This window comes from Dreissena polymorpha, chromosome 3 (assembly GCF_020536995.1).
Source record: "Dreissena polymorpha isolate Duluth1 chromosome 3, UMN_Dpol_1.0, whole genome shotgun sequence".
Taxonomy (NCBI): Eukaryota; Metazoa; Mollusca; class Bivalvia; order Myida; family Dreissenidae; genus Dreissena; species Dreissena polymorpha.
In genome coordinates, this window is record NC_068357.1 from 50,393,688 (window position 1) to 50,413,292 (window position 19,605).

The following is a 19,605-nucleotide window of genomic DNA, read 5'->3' on the forward strand; positions in this document are numbered from 1 at the left end:
TGCACATGTGATCATCAATACGGACCGTGGTCAGTACAATTTCTCCAACAAAAATTAAGAAATCAAAATAAGAACGTTTTTATTATCATTTTGTGTGTGTTTAATTTGATTGATTGAAATATAAAAAAGACAGAGAAAAAATAAACCAACGACATTACGTTTCCATGAACAGCCATTCAAAAGAAACGATATAAATTGTCAGTCCATATTAGAATTCTAAGTGCTGTCAAATGAGTAACGCTTGAAACAGCGCGTTGATATTAAAACGTCGTTAAATTCACAATGAGTGAATTGTTTTACATACAGTGAAGCAGTTCAACCCTGAAATTAATCACTGAAATTTATACTAGTGCGGGGTTATACACAAGTCTGTATATGAGGTGTGTTCGTGGTTACAAAGTTTTCGTTTTCATTTAACAAAATATCGTAAAATAAAGGCAATGATCGGCTTTCTGAATAAAATCGTTATGAAATGTTGGTAAGGAAATATGGGCGGTTGATTTAATATGTTTAGAGAGATAGTTTGCATTTCACAGATGGTATTAAATGTCTGTATCAAATTGACTTTATTAACGTAATAATTTATAATTGCCATAAAACGCTTATAAACACTTTGTACAGGTACACTATTGTCTTTTTAGAAGAGTTTGATTCCGTATATTTAAATGAAAACAGAAAAGAAACAGACAAATATTCCAATTTACGTCGGTTTTAATGACGGCGATTGAGAAAAATTTCAATTACTATAATTGACACTGTAATCTATTATTTAAAAAACACATCGCACAGTACTTAATGAAAAGTAAAACCCTGCACTTACCAATCACATTTACATCGAAAAATAATCACAAAACGTTGAAAAACTCCGGCCCAGAAACGCCACACCTTAATTCCAAAAACACACAGATGTCATTTACTAGGTAAAATAAATATCCAATAACAACGCCAAAATTGAACTTATCAACGTATGTTTTTTAATGTATGACTTTTTAGTGAGGACACAATCAGCGCACGTCTGTCGTCTGTGTTGTCTTCGATACAAAAGTGGTGGGACTTGTTTGTATGTTAGATACGAATTTCTCCACCTACCGTCGTTTACGCTCGAGTAATGTGAAGCGTTAAAAACCGTGTTACATTTAAGCGTTAATGCGGATAACATCGGTTTTTGCCATTCGCAAACTGTATTTAGCCGTTTTTGATACTCCGACCATCAAATTTCATGCCCGACATTCTTGTTTGGATCTTTCGTTGAAAGAATCTTTATTTTAGGACGAAACTGCACAGACGTTAACTTATTTTTTTTTAAATACTCGATTTAAGTGCACATCGAAAAAATATATTTAGTGCAGTCAAATGCTTTCGTGGACTTTCGGGCCAGGGCGACAAACTTATCAAACGTATACTGGTAATTACTAACAAAATACAAAATAAAACACTGATATAAACATAGCTTAATTTAGCTGTTACAGTAGTCCTCCTTTTAACAGCTAATGGGGCCGCCCTTTATATTTATATTGTGATTACATCTACGCAACTTGTAACAATAGTATTGAATAACTCGACTCTTCCGACGCCACGTCATCGTATTGCGAAGCAAGGTGTACAAGTCGAGTTTTAGAAAGCGGGAGTTGAAAAAAGGCACACCTCGAGGAATTTTAATATAATCAAAATTGCACGTGCACAACTTAATGTCATAAGAAACGATCCATGCAAGATAGTTTGTACGTTGAGGTGTAGAAATTTGTCGGAAATGTTTGTATTAACAGAAATGACGATATTGATTAAAATAGGACCCGACTTAAATTATGGATATATCACAGGGAGTAAACACAATCCGTTAATTTCGTCATTAGTGAATAATCAAGAATATCCGTGAAACGGATGGATGCTCCCAGATGATGCGCTTCGTCAATGTATGTATAACTCTTTGCAAGATCAACAATGCTATTAACCTGACATTAGAGGGAATGCTGTTACAGTATGTAAATGGCCAGCCAATGCTTCATATACATATACATAACTTTGGATAAAGGTGTTCAAGATTTACCGCGGAAACAAATTATGAGTCGAATGTCACTAACGCTCTCTAACAATATGCACACGTCCGACATTTAAGAATACCAAATATAAACTGCATATTATGTTCCTGCAATCACTGAAGAAACTGAAAAAAAATCATATTATTTTTAGCATAGGTGCGTTTACGCACCTATGCTTATGGTATATACCACATTTCGAAAATCCACATCGATCGGTTGCCCTTTATGAAGCCTTACTTGATCAAAAATCAGACGAAATATCTATTTAATTTAGTATATGGTCATTCTTACAATTTTTTTTTGGAAACGTTTTTCTAACGTTTTCTTCCAAGAATATTGCTGACACCGTTTTTAGTGAATTTTTCTAAGACCGTTTTATGTCAAAAAATCTTCTTATAACCTAAAACAAATTTCGTTCGTAAAACAATTCTATCTGCATTATAAATCTCAATCTCCTACGCAGTGGCCTCCCTTATACTAGAAGTTACTGACCGGGCGAAGCAAGGGAAGTAACTGCTGTGAGGAGTTTCTATAAAAATCTCCATCCAGAAATCTGTATTCAGAACTCAATCTGTTGTGCACGTCTGCATCTAACGCTTACCACAAGTTTTACGACAAATTCTTGACGCAGACGAATAGGGTAGCGTCTATTTTCATTTGTGAAAACAATAGTTCGATACAGATCTGTCCGTGCTTAAATTTTGAAAGGCTTGGGTAATTATTTTTCATAAGCGTTTCAAACACTGATGTAAATGGAAAGATTATCTATTTAAATAGTCGGTAATTGTTTGAAATTATTGATTTGAGAAATTCGCGGATGGCGATATCGAACTACATTATACCACGTGACGCCATTCTTCCCTGTATCTTGCACCTATGCTTTTAACGCCATCGGCGCTCTCGTTTACTTATAAAAAGGCAATGACTCTCTGAAAAATAATTTGCGCGGAACCACTGGACAATCATGCTATCCCTGAAGGGTTGTTGCACATGGGAGTTTCATCACAGTTCGATCATTTGTGTTTTTGATCTTGTGGGGAAACACATTATTACCCAAGAGGATATAAGTCCCTGAAAAATATTGGCATGAAACTACTTACAACGATTGGCATGTCTACCATACAGAGATGCTGCATATGACATTCGGATCATTAGTGTCTGCGATATATCGCTGAAACAAAAACTATGGCGGACATCAAGTAGGACTTGAATCATTACCGGGGAAATTCGTTTCACTCTTACTAAAAATTCAATTCCATCAAAATAAGTTTTCGAGCGGACGGACAATGCGGCGACTTTATGCTCCCACATTTCGGTACGCATAAGTTATGCAGTTATTCGTTTATCAATCATCCTAAGGTATTTTGAACTGAATTCCGATTGAACAGTAATTATTAAGTTATTGTAATTAAATTATACAAACGTTCCAACTGCAATTAAGTTTTCATAATTAAGTAAGAATCGTCATTTTTTATACCATAGATATAAATATGTTGCGGTATGTTTAACAAATAACAAAACATCTGAATTTCAGTGTGTCAGTTGAAATTAATAAGAAAGACACAGAAAGTAGGAGAATCAATCATGAACCCAGATAGTGGTAGATGGTATCCATTATTATTTCCTTTCAGATATATTCAAGCTTTATCTAACGATGGCATTTGATAGATTAAAACTTGACCAGTATCAGTCATTGAATCAAATTAAAATTTCTTAAAAATATAATAAAACTTTCGCTGATTTAAAATTAAACATAAACACTCCAGAATCGTGGCATCAGTTGGTCTTATCTTCAAATAATCATTAAAAATGACATGAAATAAGAATATGTATCCATTATTAAGTTATCATATGCAAATGTTAAAGGTAACAAATGCTATAATTCTCTTACCAATAAATCAGAAAACAGCTGACCCTGAAGCAACTTCAAATTGATTGTTATGCCTGCGCCACAAAAGTTCATAGGGAATATGTTACTGATACAGACTCGAAAAACAATCTTTTTGGAGGCAACGCGTACGTTGATGAGACGTGTTATAGACCAGTTGTAAATCAAACATCTTTACCGCCTTAGTGCACTAGCCTATATTAACACTATGTTTGTATTACACTGCATAACGTGTGTACCATGTTATGTATTTTTTCTTAACCGCCAGAGCTTCAACTGCCTTTTAATTGTTATATAATATATTGTTGTTTTAAAATTGTTGTACAAAGTCATAATATTTATTTAATGTGTGATGTTAAACATAAAATAAACATATAACCGTTGGATATTTATTTATGAACATGATTTAGTACCCTGCCATTGAAATTATGATTGTCAAACCTGAATTAGTTGGCGGTTATTCAATCCCTGATACCCTGAACATCAGGGTTACCCTCAAGCTGGACTAGTGTTTAAGATTGAGGGTCGTTATTTTCTGGGAATTCCACCCCCTAAACACACGGATTGGTCAAGTTGCGCAACACTGCACATGCGACAATGATTCTCGAAACTGTGCATGGCTTCATTCTTACATTTTCTTTTAAACAGCGCTAGTTAAAATTCTGAAACTTATGGTTATCATAAAGATTATATTGCGTATTGACACTTGAATTACTACTACATTAATACCTCTCCAGGAAGAGTATGAAACATCCGCTCGAGTACTCTTTCAATAACATTTCTCGTCTTCGCACGGGCGTCGTTACTCCCCTGATGTCGTGGGGTGCTCATGGTGTAAATATTCTATATTTACATTATTTTAAATATTTATTACAAGCACATCGTTGTACATCAAAATCATAAAAATCAACTAAGAAAGTAAATAATTTCTGTATTATAAAACATGATTATTCAGCACACTGTAATCACCAGTAAATGGATATGGTGATCAAGAGACTTTCTCACCAGGATGCATTATTATTGATATATGTCTCTCCGTAGTCGAGCATTTGATAATGCAATCTTTCAGTTCACAGTGTGTCACTTACTTTGGTCCCGACCAATAACACTGTAGCAATGGCTACCACACAATTATCCACTTCTGGATACAAAAATCTCAGAGTTATAAATTTGTGTTGCCTCGGTGTCATGGTTGATTCCGTTAAGTTGGTCTTTCCATTCTATGTCCGATCAGTCTTTCTATGCGGGCAATGTCGTGTGGTGTAAATCTAAATCGACGGTGTATTTCTTCTGGGTCGTCGGTTTCCGAAATCTTTAGTTAGTCGCAAATGTCTTTGTCGTCTAGCGTTCGGTATGTTGATGTCAGACGTTTCGTTAGTGCCTTCTTTATTTACATAAAGATTAACGATGTCAAATTCCTTGGCTAAATCTAATTTTAATGTAATTTGTCAAACACAAACTTAATTGCCTAAACCGAAATCAATAAGAGCGAAACTAGATTTTACATACATTTAATATGCTAATCCGGATTAGCAAACAGGGGAATGCATAAAAATGATACAGATATTTAACAATTACAAACAACAGAAACTATCTTAACGTCCTTGACAGGAAATTCTGAACAATGCAACTAAAATTTGACTTTTTCACCACTAATAATTAATGACTAATACAAGTTTTTGATTCCTAGCATCTATAAAAAATTACTGCAATGTGGTTTGGTAACACTATTGACAAAAATATTCAGAAAATAATCATGACTACATGTGTACAGAATATACTGCCCAAAGTATAAGATAACCTTTTAACACTTATCTCATCGGGTAAACTATTCCATATACATGTATACTGTTATTAAGATGAAAAATTATGTATATATTTTTCGAATCATCATGATGCAATTTTTATTCTGTTTGCACGAAAGGGCGCGAGCGTTCCAATAATGTCATGGCGTTGTGTGACACTTTCAACATTTTTTTCTCGAGAAATATTACCATAACGAATACCTAGATTGCCTTTCGTTCCTAAAACTTATGTCAATTTGTTATTCATTAAGCCAATCAAGGAACCTTTGAAAATAGTTCTGGTTTTTAAACGTGAACATTGTATGCATGGCATCCATTTGCTCCCAGAAAAAGAAGTGCCCACACTCAGTTGCGAATATTTAACAAGAGCACCGCCTTGCGGGTGCAGACCGCTCATCTATTTTTCTTTTAAAGGTGAAGGGACCTATCTCAATACTTCAATCACAAAAGAGGGAGGGGTGGGGTGGAGAGAGGTGTAAAGTGTGGGTGTGTGGTCATTTATTACATTATCTTCCAAAAATAAGAAAAAAAAATGCAAAAAAAATATTTATTTTTTATGGGGGGGGGGGGGGCGGGGGTATTTTTGGGTGGGATGGTTGGACGGTATTTCAGAATTTTTTTATTTTTTTTAACCATGTTTCAAAAACAATTGGGGGGGTGGGCGGGGCGGTGGGGGGGGGGGAGGGTATAGTGTGAGGGCGTAGTCATTTATTGGATGCTCTTTAAAAAAATGAAATAAAGGATTTTTTTTTGGGGGGGGGGAATTCGGGGGTGGGGGGCGTGGGGGATGGTCTGGGTGAAGTCTATTGTGGTATGTCAGGTAAGAGTTGTTATGTCAAAGTATCAATCGAATCTAATCATAAAGAAGTTATGGCAATTTTAGCAAAATTTAATAATTTGACCTTGATAGTCAAGGTCATTCAAAGGTCAAGGTAAAATTTAACTTGCCAGGTACAGTACCCTCATGATAGCATGATGTATTTGAAGTTTGAAAGCAATAGCCTCGATACTTTAGAAGTGAAGTGGATCTAAACACAACATTTAACCATATATTCAAAGTTACTAAGTCAAAAAAGGGCCATAATTCCGTCAAAATGACAACCAGAGTTATGCAACTTGTCCTGTACTGTCCCCTTATGATAGTTTGTGAGTGTTCCAAGTATGAAAGCAATATCTATGATACTTTAGGAGTAAAGTAGACCAAAACACAAAACTTAATCAAATTTTCAATTTATAAGTATAAAGGGCCCATAATTCTGTCAAAATGCCAGTCAGAGTTACATAACTTTGCCTGTACAGTCCCCTTAAGATAGTTAGTAAGTGTTGCAAGTATGAAAGCAATAGCTTTGATACTTTAGGATTAAAGTGGACCTAAACACAAAAATTTAACCAAATTTTCAATTTTCTAAGTATAAAAAGGGCACATAATTCTGTACAAATGCCAGTCAGAGTTACATAACTATGCCTGCACAGTCCCCTTATGATAGTCAGAAAGTGTTGCAAGTATGAAAGCAATAGCTTTGCTACTTAAGGAATAAAATGGACCTAAACACACAACTTAACCAAATTTTCAATTTTCTTGGTATAAAAAAGGCACATAATTCTGTCAAAATGCACGCCAGAGTTATCTAATTTTTCCAACCCAGTCCCCTCATGATAGTACGTTAGTTTACCAAGTTTGAATGCAATAGAAGTGATACTTTCTGAGACAAGAGGGCCTGAAAGGCCCAAAGTCGCTCACCTGAGATTCAAAGGAACTGACCTGTTCTGTGCAGCCCAAGATGTCATTAGAACAATATGTTCTTACCAACTTTCATGACTAGTGAACACCCTGGCAGCCACGTTTTTCAACAGACCAGAACCATTTTCATACACATCCAAGATATCATTTAAACAAATATACTGACAAAGTTTCATGAAGATTCATAAGTCCATATAAGGAAAAATGCCCCGCCCACTGGTGGCCATGTTTTTCAAGCAACTGGAACCACTTTTGAACTTGTCCAAAATATCATTGGGACAAATCTTCTGACAAAGTTTCATGATGGTCGTACAATAAATATGGCTTCTAGTGTTAACAAGGTTTTTACTATAGGTATATAAGGAAAAATGCCACGCCCCCTTGGCGGCCATGTTTTTCCACCAACCGGAACCATTTTCGAATTCATCCAAAATATCATTGGGACAAATCATCTGACCAAGTTTCATAATGATCGGACAATAAATGTGGCCTCTAGAGTGTTAACAAGGTTTTACTAAAGCATGATATATAGCCATATAAGGAAAAATGCCCCGCCCCCTGACGGCCATGTTTTTTGAGCAACCGAAACCATTTTCGAACTCATCCAAGATATCATTAGGACAAATCTTCTGACCAAGTTTCATGAAGATCGGAAAATAAATGTGGCCTCTAGAGTGTTAACAAGGTTTTACTATAGCCATTTAAGGAAAAATGCCCCGCCCCCTGGTAGCCATGTTTTTCAACCAACCAGCATCATTTTTTAACTCGTCCAAGATATCATTGAGACCAATCTTCTGACCAAATTTCATGAAGATTGGACAATAAATGTGGCCTCTAGAGTGTTCACAAGGTTTTACTATAGCCATATATATCCATATAAGGAAAAATGCCCCGCCCCTTGGCAGCCATGTTTTTCAAGCAAACGTAACCATTTTCGAACTCATCCAAGCTATCATTGAGACCAATCTTCCTACCAAATTTCATGAAGATTGGACAATAAATGTGGCCTCTAGAGTGTTAACAAGGTTGTACTGTAGCCATAAAAGGAAAACTGCCCCGCCCCCTGGCGGCCATGTTTTTTCACCGATCTGGACCATTTTCAAACTCGTCCGAGATATCAATGAAACCAATGTTTTGACCAAGTTTCATGATGAGTGGGCAAAAATTGTGACTTCTAGAGTGTTCACAAGGTTTCTCTATAGCCATATAAGGAATACTGCCCCGCCCCCTGGCGGCCATGTTTTTCAACGGACCGAAACCATTTTTGAACTCAACCAACATATCATTTAAACAAACATTTTGACAAAGTTACATGAAGATTGGGCATCAAATGTGACTTCTACAATGTTCACATGGTTTTTCTTTTTTTGACCTAGTGACCTAGTTTTTGACACAGCATGACCCAGTTTCGAACTCAGTCGAGGTATCAATGGGACAAATGTTCTGACCAAATTTCATGAAGATCAGACAATAAATGTGGCCTCTAGAGTGTTCACAAGGCAAAATGTTGACGACGGACGACGCACGACGGACAAAACGCGATCACAAAAGCTCACCATGAGCACGTTGTGCTCAGGTGAGCTAAAAAGGTGACCTAAACACAAAACTTAACCGGACACCGACGCCAAGGTGATGACAATAGCTCTTTTTTTTCAAAAAATAGATGCGCTAAAAACAACAAAAAAGTATCCACGTGTAACCGGAATACTTGTAACCGTGTGAATAGTCGGAGTCGTTTTCTCCCAGAACGAGACAGTTCTTAATTACTGGAGCATCCTGAAAACATGCATATGCCTACACTGTTGGGATGCTGCATATTAAGTTTCATCAAATTTGGATTATCATGTCCTGTGGTCTTACACAAAAACGTCCATTAGCCATATTAAAGCGAGATTAAACTTTTTTTATATGTGTTAAATTGTAATATATTGATAAAATATGTTACAATAACACGAAATGGGCAAGAAATTATACATTGAAGACGAATTTCATAAAATGCAGCAAAAACAAATTAGCGCCCCGAGCCGATTGTGACGAAGATATTTCGTACATATTTTCCTACAATAACCGAAGCATTCGTCTATTTATTAGGATCAGAGTTAGTGTTCGTGTGTCGTATGAATATATATCGCAATCTCCACGCAGAGTTGTCGTTCCTTGCTCTCACATACGTGAATGTAATGTAACCGTCGTGCAAGAGATTGTATATATCGTTGCAGGAATTTAAAATAACCGTTAAACTAAATTTAGATTCACATCATACATGCATGATATACATGCTGGCGAATTCGACTGTACAGACATTTTCGATTTCAGAATTAAATATCTGGCTTATTTCGCACTTTTCGACACATATGCTTCATAACTTTTATTTTAATTTATATTGAAATATAAGTTTTTTTACACATTTTATATAAATTCATAAATATTTGAAAAAAAATCGTATGATCTCGCTTTAGTAATCAAATTATCTGCCTGAACAATTATTTAAGTAGCATAACATCAAAACGTGCATGTACACTAAAAACGGATGCTGCATATGAAGTGTCATACACAATCGTTCATACTTGTATGAGATCAAAAGCAGCAATGATTTGTTATTCGATGATCAATAATTCATAAAACATCAATGATACGGAATGACCTGACAATATGCACACGTTCACACTAAAAGAAAAGCGCACATGAACTTTCATGAAATTCCAGAGATGATGAGCGGAAACAAAACTCCTTTAAACATTAAATACATGCAATCATTGGGCAATAACGTATATACTTATTGGACCAGAACGACCTTGACGGATGCGCATGGCCGCCCTATAAAGATACTTTATACTTCATAAGTTTCGTCAAATTTGAATCAAACAAAAAGTGTGGCGGACGGAAAAACGAAGGGCAGAAAGACAAAAGAGCATCGAGTTGGACGGAAACAATTATCATGGAAATTTGTTTCAGATCCATGAAAACTTAAGTATTCGGACGGACAGAAAAGAAAACCACAGGGATTACACACTCCCTACCTTTGCGTATCCATTTTGATGCTGTATATGCTAGTTTGAGCTTTTGTTCATGAGCTTTACGGGCGCCTGCACAGCGCCCGTTAATGTATTTTAACTAGTTATTAAAATAGTCGAAAAAAAATTAAACTGGAATAGTTTGCACCGTTTGAGAAAACTGAGCTTTTCCCCATAATTGGTCTATAAAAATGATACACATATTTTATCTACAAAGACGGCTCTGTCTTCAAACCAAAACTGGCCATGGAAAAATATACAAATCGTGTAAAAACAAACAACACAGATTTATGTAAAATTGGAATAAAACATATTTTTTTTAGAGTAAACTGTTTAAAACTTTATATGCGGTTTCACTTATTGAACTTTAATCATTTTATTTATTTGATCACAAAACTGCGTGCATGTTTTGATAAAAAGATTCCCTAAAATCATGAAACCATGTCCATTTCGGCATGAAAACAGTTTAAAAATCACACTTATAAATCTATTTTTAGTTCCGGTGACATACACATGCAAAGGACATGAATGATTTGAAAAACTTTTAAAGACAGTTCCCAGAGGATGATTATCATTTCTGAAAAGGTTTGGGTAAATCTGCCAAACAATTAAGAGATTTCGTTTGAAGCAAATTGTTGACGAAAAATGACGGACTACAGAAAACAGGGCCACAAACCACAATACTTTATGCTGAGGTAAAACCAACAACATTTATTTAGTGTGAGAAAATCACCAAAATCATGTCAATTCTAAGTTTAATGTTTTGTCTAAATTCAGTACTACAGATATGACAATGTTTAATGAATAATGTATAATAAATAATGTAATAAAAATATTTAAAAAATGTAAATAAGATATATTCGAAGCATTTGTACAACACATACTAGTATAGCAGCAAATTGAAAATATGATGAGTTTGGTTTGTTTGAAAAATGTGGAATGCACAAGTAAAGGAAAAACATGAGCATGGCATCATAAGAATAAGGACCATTAGTGTCAGACAAACACATTTTTCTGTACAGCTCGTATAAATCAAACAGATGCAGAGCCTCAACGATGATTGTACAAATGATAGTCCTATGCCAGTAGATGAAAATAGATCTAACAGTGACAAAACAGCAACAAACAGTGATTATTATCGGAATAAAAAAATATGTAAGTTGATGGAAACATTATGAAATGAGTATGCACTTTCAAAAATATATGGCACAAAACATAAATGATGGCATTTGTTTGCATCACATGCAAATCATAGCTGTATTAACTTTGTACATATCTTCTTCCAAACAGTTATTATAATACAGATCATTTTTTAAAGCAGTGTAGTAAAGTACAACAATGAAAACATTTTAAGTTTTACAACACCACACAAAGAGATCATGTCCGAAATTTTATTACAATGTCATTCACATAAATTAAATTTGACATAGTACAGGGGAAAATACTAAGCCATTATTTCAAGAAACAACACAGAAATGTAATGGCAATTCACGTACATGTTATAACAGTTGAAGTTTGACTTCAATCCTTTATATTTACCAGTGATAAAACATAATTTAGTCTGCAGCATTTAATAAAAAAAACACAATTACCGGTATATCTACCACACTCTATTTGTTTATCATAGATTCCTTTTGTATGTTGACAATTAAATTCTACCACAACAGAAATACAAAAACACTAACAAATTGAAAACAATGGCACATAATATTAAGTATGTAAACACTACAAACCAATAAAGAAATTTTGAAACTTCAATGCAAACTTGAATGAGTCATAAGGAGGTTTATTGGTACTCTTTTGAGTCCATTTTGAGGGTAGAACCAGTGCTTATGAGAATGAAGCCTCCAATGATGAGCAACAGTTATGATCACTTTAGGTCAATGCCGTATCCAGTAACCATTAGCAAATACTTAAATCTGTGCTTAACACCAAGTTTTAGTATTGGTGGGTTTTGGAAAGAAAATAACCATTTCTAATCTACATCTGTCATCAGTGTAAATAGTAAAACAGGACACTGAACAACACCAATTGAAACAGCTTCTAAAACTTTCAATTATGGACGATAGGTCATAGAAATAGATCCCCAAACCCAGTCCATCGACTGATTAGCTATGTAAACAAGATGAGCATTGTTAGGACAGGCATGAAGATGTAGTTGTGTGATGACAAAGTTATTAGCAGCATCAGCAGTGGTAGTAGGTAGGCAGTAACAGGTTTTGTAGGTATGATGAAAAAATCTTTCACATTAAAAAAATAACAAGAATATGTGGAGGACTCCAACAAGCATGTGACATTGTGTAAACAAAATCGATAGCATTCAATAAATCAATCAGAAAGGTTTCTTTAAATAAAGCATTTTATATTTCAATTAAAAACCTAATACACTTATTCAATCACAACAAATTGTGTCTGCTGCATTCTTTGCTGTGTTAAAACCTAAACCCTTTGCATTCAAAAATACAAACATCGTCTTGGTTACATACATAAATAAGGACCATGATAAAGGAAACCAATGTTTGTGTACTTATTATGTATCTCGGTATTAAGTGTAAACAAAGATCTGTCAATAAACATGCATTTTTATTGATAGATCTTTGGTATACAGGGCAATAAGATAAAACTTGATCTAAAATTATTTTCATACAAAAGATTCTTATCCATACAATCATGACCAGTAACAGAAACAAGTATATATTGAAACAATTATCAGCAACAAGAACAAACAAACATGCGTAAACAAACATGCCCCTGATCAGTGCTTGATTGCCCATTTGACTGGCAAAAATGTTCCATCACAATTTCACATAAAAATGCTGGGTGCATAAAAAAGCTATGATAAAATATTTATAAAAAACAATTATCACAGTTAGAACAGACTTTCTTCACAGGGACTTACCTGCCCATTTATCATGTGAGACTTGTCATTTAAATTAATGTCATGTTTTTCAGACATTTTGCCCAGCAATTGTGTGTTAGTGCTATTGAAGTCTTTGTTTAAACCAGCTTGCATGTAGCTTGGTGCACTGTGTGAGGGACTTTCAACAGTAGAAACATGAGATTTATCTGTGGAACAATCCGATTTGCAACCATCTTCCTCTATCTTATCAGAAAAGAAATCTTTTCTGACCATATTTGATATTGGATAAGTGTCTTGCTGGTCATCCCCAACAATGGGCTCAGAAGAGGTAGAACAGCTATCCAGATCACTATCTGAAAATGTCTTTTGGTAACCGATCGCACTATCTGAATCAAGGTCAATGACCTCTTCAAAGTTTGATAAACTCATCCGCCTCACATCCTTGTAACCAACGGCATGAAAAGAGTTGGAGCCACTGAATTGCTCAGTCTGCTTAATTGTCAAAGGAGAATCATCACGGTAACTGGAAGGGGGGTCTTTAAAATCTGTCTCAAGGGAAGGGTTCTCACTTTGAATGTCCAATTTACTGAAAATATCAGTCAATGAAGAATGTTCATTTTCAATTTGAATAATGTTCTCAGAATTTAAACATTTTTTCTCTTCCTCTCTACTGTCTTCCTCTGCAACTTCAATAACTTCATGAATTTTATCACGAGATTCGTGAACCATTTCCATAAAGTCTTGAATGGGCTCCATTGGGACGTTTTCGCTGCTCCGTCCTGTAGACAAGAGACCTGTTGTTTCGGTACATCGCGACTCCATCTGATTTGCCGAATCTCCATTAAATCCGTCAGTGTCTGTAAAACCTGACATTTGGTCTGTTCGCTGGTAACCATTTAATGGGTAGCTACTACCAGAGCCATTGGTTTCATCAGAGTTGTTTAACGGACTTAATTCCTGATGATTGTTGATTATTATCTGCAATTACATGGTTATGAGGTATTCATTAACGATATCCAAAATGTAAATTTTGGAGTGCTTTAAATTTGTGAACTTTTTTAGTGGTTAAAAGTACAATAATAAATGAACATATGCATATATTGGGTATATATTTACATATAAATGTTTCAAGCACAACTAAAGCAAAGTTTGCAAATAGAATGTATGCAAAGTGTCTTAATTTTAACTAATTATATACACAAACATTAAGATTTATGTGTAAATGTCACAGATTAGAAAACAAAAGTAATAAACATTTGAGAAATTTCTAAACCAGAGAAACATCTGGACTCTGCCTCATCCAAATTCTTGCAACAAGTTTAAGTATTTATTTGCAACTGTATCTTGAAACTTGTAAAAAATCACATTTTTAATAAATAATATAAAAGGTTCCTCTTATGAAAGACATATGAAGGAATACACAAATAAATACATTTTTTGTAATAAATTCATCATATATGCACAGAAAATATAATTCTTCTAAAAATGTAAAATTGCCTTTTTTAATTTTGTTTAGTAAGAGGGGCTCCTACCTGGTCCAAAACAACTACGAACAATCATGAGTTTAATTTCTTTTACTTACTCTCTCATAACTAATATAATGTACACTAAAAATTACAAGCAATGTCAATTTTGTCAATATTTTAAGTTTATGATATGATTTTTAAGATCAAGAGCTGTTTTAGACTACGCACATTCATATTCTCAGGGTCTAGTGTTCATGTGATGAACATTCAATATTTACCTGGTCAATATCAATTTTCTTTTTGTTCCTATACCACTCTTTAACTTTGGTTAATACTTGACACCTGCAAAAAAAGAAAAACCATTGCACAATATAAAACAATTACAATTTTATATAAACAAAACATACTGTAGACATATTTTAAACTAACATCTTAAATAATACGGCAAATACTATTTAATGTTTAAAGCAAGATAGGAACTGGACACCCTATGAATTTTCTTTAAGACTTTTACGTTAGATAATAATGAACACAAATGAGTTTGTTAAGAAAACGTTAGAAACGCCAATACCTCAATACTGTTACTTTATGTTTTATGTCTTATGTGTGAGTATTTATGATGACAAAAAAATGAGTGGAGTGGAAATGTTCATTTTTTTTTACAATTTCCAAATAAAAAAATTATTTTCTAGTTGAAGAAATAAAGAACTTATGTTTCATATGTCTTTCTATGTATTATCATACTTACTTATACATTACAAATGCTACTATAATTGCAGGTATAAAACCAGCAGCCACACTGCCAGCAATAATAGAAGCATCTGAAAACAACAACAACATATTTAAATATATTTACACATATTTGTAACTAACAAGTTTAAAGTACAATTATTTACAAACATAACTTTTTAATTGGTGATGATAAATTAAAGCCAGTAATGATATAATTACCATACAAGAAGATTTTATTCTGGATCTCCTACTTTTTTTTGTTTTTAAATACTTAAAATTTTAGAGTCAAACGTCATTAACATTCTATTGGAAATAACTTATACATAATAAAGCAGCAGACATCCCATATATCGCCATAAGCCTTTTATTCAATCCACATTGAAGTTGTTAAATACAAGTACTGTTTCAGAAACAATAATATTACTCTATTTTTTCACAATCAAATCCGCAGGATGGAAACATTTTGTGCAATTCAATAACACCAAGAGGGTTATCATATCCCAAAGCTCAAATCTGACAAAATTTGACTCCAAGTGAGACCTTAAGGTCATACAGAAAATTGCATGTTAAGTCAATATTATGGTAAAGAACAAGAGCTGTGTTTTGAAACACGATGCCCCCTTCTGCGCTTTGACTTCCCACAGCAGCTACTTTAGAGAAGACAAGGCCTATAAGTTAGTAAAAAATTAATGGACTAAAACGAAGCTCACACTTCATCTGCAAGTAATGTAGGCAAACTCAAACCAAAAATCAGCTCAATATCTGAAAGCTTTGTGTAAAAAAAAACTCCGGAAAAAGGTTATGATTCAGATAATTTCTAAGTACAAGGCCCATAACTTCGCCAAAAATCAATGGCCCAGAACGAATTTCACATTTAATAATTATGTAGGTCATATAGGTAGACTCACATACCAAAAATGAGCTCAATATATAAAAGCACTGCATAAAAAACATCCAGAAAACAGTTATCATAGAGATAAAAATTAATGTCCAAGGCCCAAAGCTTTGCCACTCTACCTGCAAAATTTAACCTTCAACTTCTAAGTGTGACCATGACCTCTGATTATTGGTGCAAAGCAATTTAAAAATAACCTGAAAAATAACAAACTATACTGTCCTGACAAGCTGTAGATCTGACATTTGGTCTATTGCAGTAACCTTGACATTTGAGCAAGGGCATGGCATACACATTCTTCACATGGTAAGCTTTTCTGGTCAATTTTTGCCTAATTGCTTGATTAATTATGAATGTTTAACTTTTGACCCTTTTTAAAACAGAAGGCATTTTCCTTTCATAAACAGGTCATTGAGAACTTCATGATCAAGCTGGTTAAAACAACAACTTTTCTGTTTCCCTCATCCATTGATTAAATTTATCGAAATTACAATTGACAAAGAACAAGAACAGGTCAGCATGCATTCAACTATTGAAGCCATTAGGCCAAGTAGATGCAGGAAGGTCTAAGTACATTTACTGTGCTCCCATAATCTGTCATTAAACAAGAGCTGTCAGAGGACAGCGCACTCGACTATTCGAGTGCTTGACAGTATAACGTAAGCCATCATGGAGAGGGGGAGGGGGGTATTATGTGGGTTTGTGATCATTTAATAGATGATCTTTCAAAAATAAGAATACAATTTTATTTTATTTTTTGGGGGGTGGGTGGGGGGTGGGGGGAGAGGGGGGCATAATGTGGGTGTGTGATCATTTAATAGATGATCTTTCAAAAATAAAAAAAAAACTAAAAAAAAAATTATATTTTTTTTGGGGGGTGGGGGGTTGGGGGGGGGGGGGGGGGGCCGTGGGGTATGGTTTGAGAGGAGTGCATTGTGGCATGTAAGGCAAGTGTTGTTTTGTCAAACTTTAACATAGATTTATCAATAATATGCATATTCAAAGTATAAAAGGGGCCATAATTCTGTCAAAATGCTTGATACAGTTGTCTGCTCTTGTTTATAGGTTGGGGTCATGTTGGTTAACAAGTATGCAAAATATGAAAGCAATATGTCAAGGGACACAGGTAATATTTGGGGTAGTACGCAAACTTTAACATAGATTTATCAATAATATGCATATTCTAAGTATAAAAGGGGCAATAATTCTGTCAAAATGCTTGATACAGTTGTCTGCTCTTGTTATAGGTTGGGGTCATAATTGTTAACAAGTATGCAAAATATGAAAGCAATATGTCAAGGGACACAGGTAATATTTGGGGTAGTACGCAAACTTTAACATAGATTTATCAATAATATGCATATTCTAAGTATAAAAGGGGCCATTATTCCGTCAAAATGCTTGATACAGTTGTCTGCTCTTGTTTATAGGCTGGGGTCATGATGGCAAACAAGTATGCAAAATATGAAAGCAATATGTCAAAGGACATTGAAAATATTTGGGGTAGTACGCAAACTTTAACATTTCCATGCAAACGGACACGGGAACGGCAACGCTGGGGTGAGTAGGATAGCTCCACTATATATATTTCATATATAATAGTTGAGCTAAAAATGGCCATTTTCAATACAGTAGAATAAATTCAACACAACATTTCCCACATAAGCTCACCTTTTGAACTCTGCTGCATGACATAAGCATTAGGTGTCACCAAGGTTTCGGGACCAGGCCCTGCAAGACCCTGTGCCCACACCCAGACACACACAGGCATATTCTCCTCCAGATCTTGAAGGGTCCAATGGGAGATATCAGCTGAGACATTTGTCTCTTTGAAGTTCTGACCTGTAGACATATGGAGAGTTATTTACAATTATTAAAAAAAAACAACAACTAAAAAGCAAGAAATGTAAAAGAAATTAATTCTATCCTTAAAAAAGGAAAACAATTTTATTATTTTTAGGGGGGGGCGGGGGGTTTGAGAGGGAGTATAAGTGTGGTGTGGTCATTTATTAGACGATCTTTCAAAAATAAAAAAAGGGAGAAAAAAAATTGTTACGGGGGGGGGGGGGGGGAGTAGGGTGGTAGGGGGGGAGGGGGGGTATAATGTGGGGTGGGGTAATTATTAGATGATTTAAAAAAAAAATATTTTTTTTTGAGGGGGGGGAGGTTGGTGGGGGTGGAAAAAAAATTGGGGGGGGGGGGGGGGCGAGTGGGGGGGAAGGGATTCTGGGTAGGGGCGTGGGGTATTGTTTGGGTGGAATCCATTGTGGTATTCAGGTAAGTGTTGTTTTGTCAAAGTAATAATAAAATGTGATCATAAATAAAGAAGTTATGGCAATTTAAGCAAAATGTTAAATTATCTAAGTGTAAAAGGGGCCATAATTATGTCAAAATGCTTGATACAGTGGTCTGCTCTTGTTTATAGGTTGGGGTCATGTTGGTGAACAAGTATGCAAAATATAAAAGCGATATGTCAAAGAATATAGGAAATATTTGGGGTAGTACACAAAGTTTAACATAGATTTATCAATAATATGCATATTCTAAGTATAAAAGGGGCAATAATCCTGCCAAAATGCTTGATACTGTTGTATGCTCTTGTTTATAGGTTGGGGTCATGATGGTAAACAAGTATGGAAAATATGAAAGCAATATGTCAAGAAAATATTTGGGGTTGTACGCAAACTTTAACATTTGCTGCATATTCTAAGTGGAAAAGGGGCCATAATTATGAACAAGGGCTGTTTGTAAAACATGCATGCCCCCCATATGGGCTCTCAGTTGTAGTGACAGCCATTTTGTAAATATGTTTTTTTGTTACTGTGACCTTGACCTTTGACCGAGTGACCTGAAAATCAATAGGGGTCATCTGCGAGTCATGGTCAATCTTCCTATCAAGTTTCATGATCCTAGGCATAAGCATTCTAGAGTTATCATCTGGAAACCATTTTACTATTTCGGGTCACCGTGACCTTGACCTTTGACCTAGTGACCTCAAAATCAATAGGGGTCATCTGCGAGTCATGATCAATCTACCTATCAAGTTTCATGATCCGAGGCATAAGCGTTCTTGAGTTATCATCCGGAAACCATTTTACTATTTCGGGTCACCGTGACCTTGACCTTTGACCAAGTGACCTCAAAATCAATAGGGGTCATCTGCAA

General features: G+C 34.9%; 3 protein-coding genes across 5 annotated transcripts in view; 1 reads left to right on the forward strand and 2 right to left on the reverse strand.

Moving 5' to 3' along the window:
* Window positions 1-4,005, reverse strand: part of LOC127874099 (phospholipid phosphatase-related protein type 5-like) — a 17,367-nt gene extending 13,362 nt beyond the window's left edge. Inside the window, exon 1 of one of the 2 annotated variants that reach the window (XM_052418234.1) lies at window positions 3,931-4,005. The gene's annotated coding sequence lies outside the window, so the exon portion shown is untranslated. Of the gene's footprint in view, window positions 1-820; window positions 1,232-3,930 lie in introns of those variants that run through there. The other variant, XM_052418231.1, reaches the window with a different exon arrangement.
* The window catches only part of LOC127874089 (zinc finger SWIM domain-containing protein 6-like), a 358,176-nt gene that overhangs the window by 210,380 nt on the left and 128,191 nt on the right, over window positions 1-19,605 (forward strand). The window lies entirely within an intron of this gene.
* Window positions 11,231-19,605, reverse strand: part of LOC127874090 (uncharacterized) — a 73,019-nt gene continuing 64,644 nt past the window's right edge. For both annotated transcript variants that reach the window (XM_052418210.1, XM_052418209.1), the window contains 4 exons: window positions 18,112-18,282; window positions 15,562-15,634; window positions 15,092-15,155; window positions 11,231-14,325 (listed from right to left, as the gene is read on the reverse strand). In XM_052418210.1, the coding sequence (XP_052274170.1) occupies window positions 13,357-14,325; window positions 15,092-15,155; window positions 15,562-15,634; window positions 18,112-18,282 (1,277 nt within the window). In that variant the 3' untranslated portion in view covers window positions 11,231-13,356. The remainder of the gene's footprint in view (window positions 14,326-15,091; window positions 15,156-15,561; window positions 15,635-18,111; window positions 18,283-19,605) is intronic.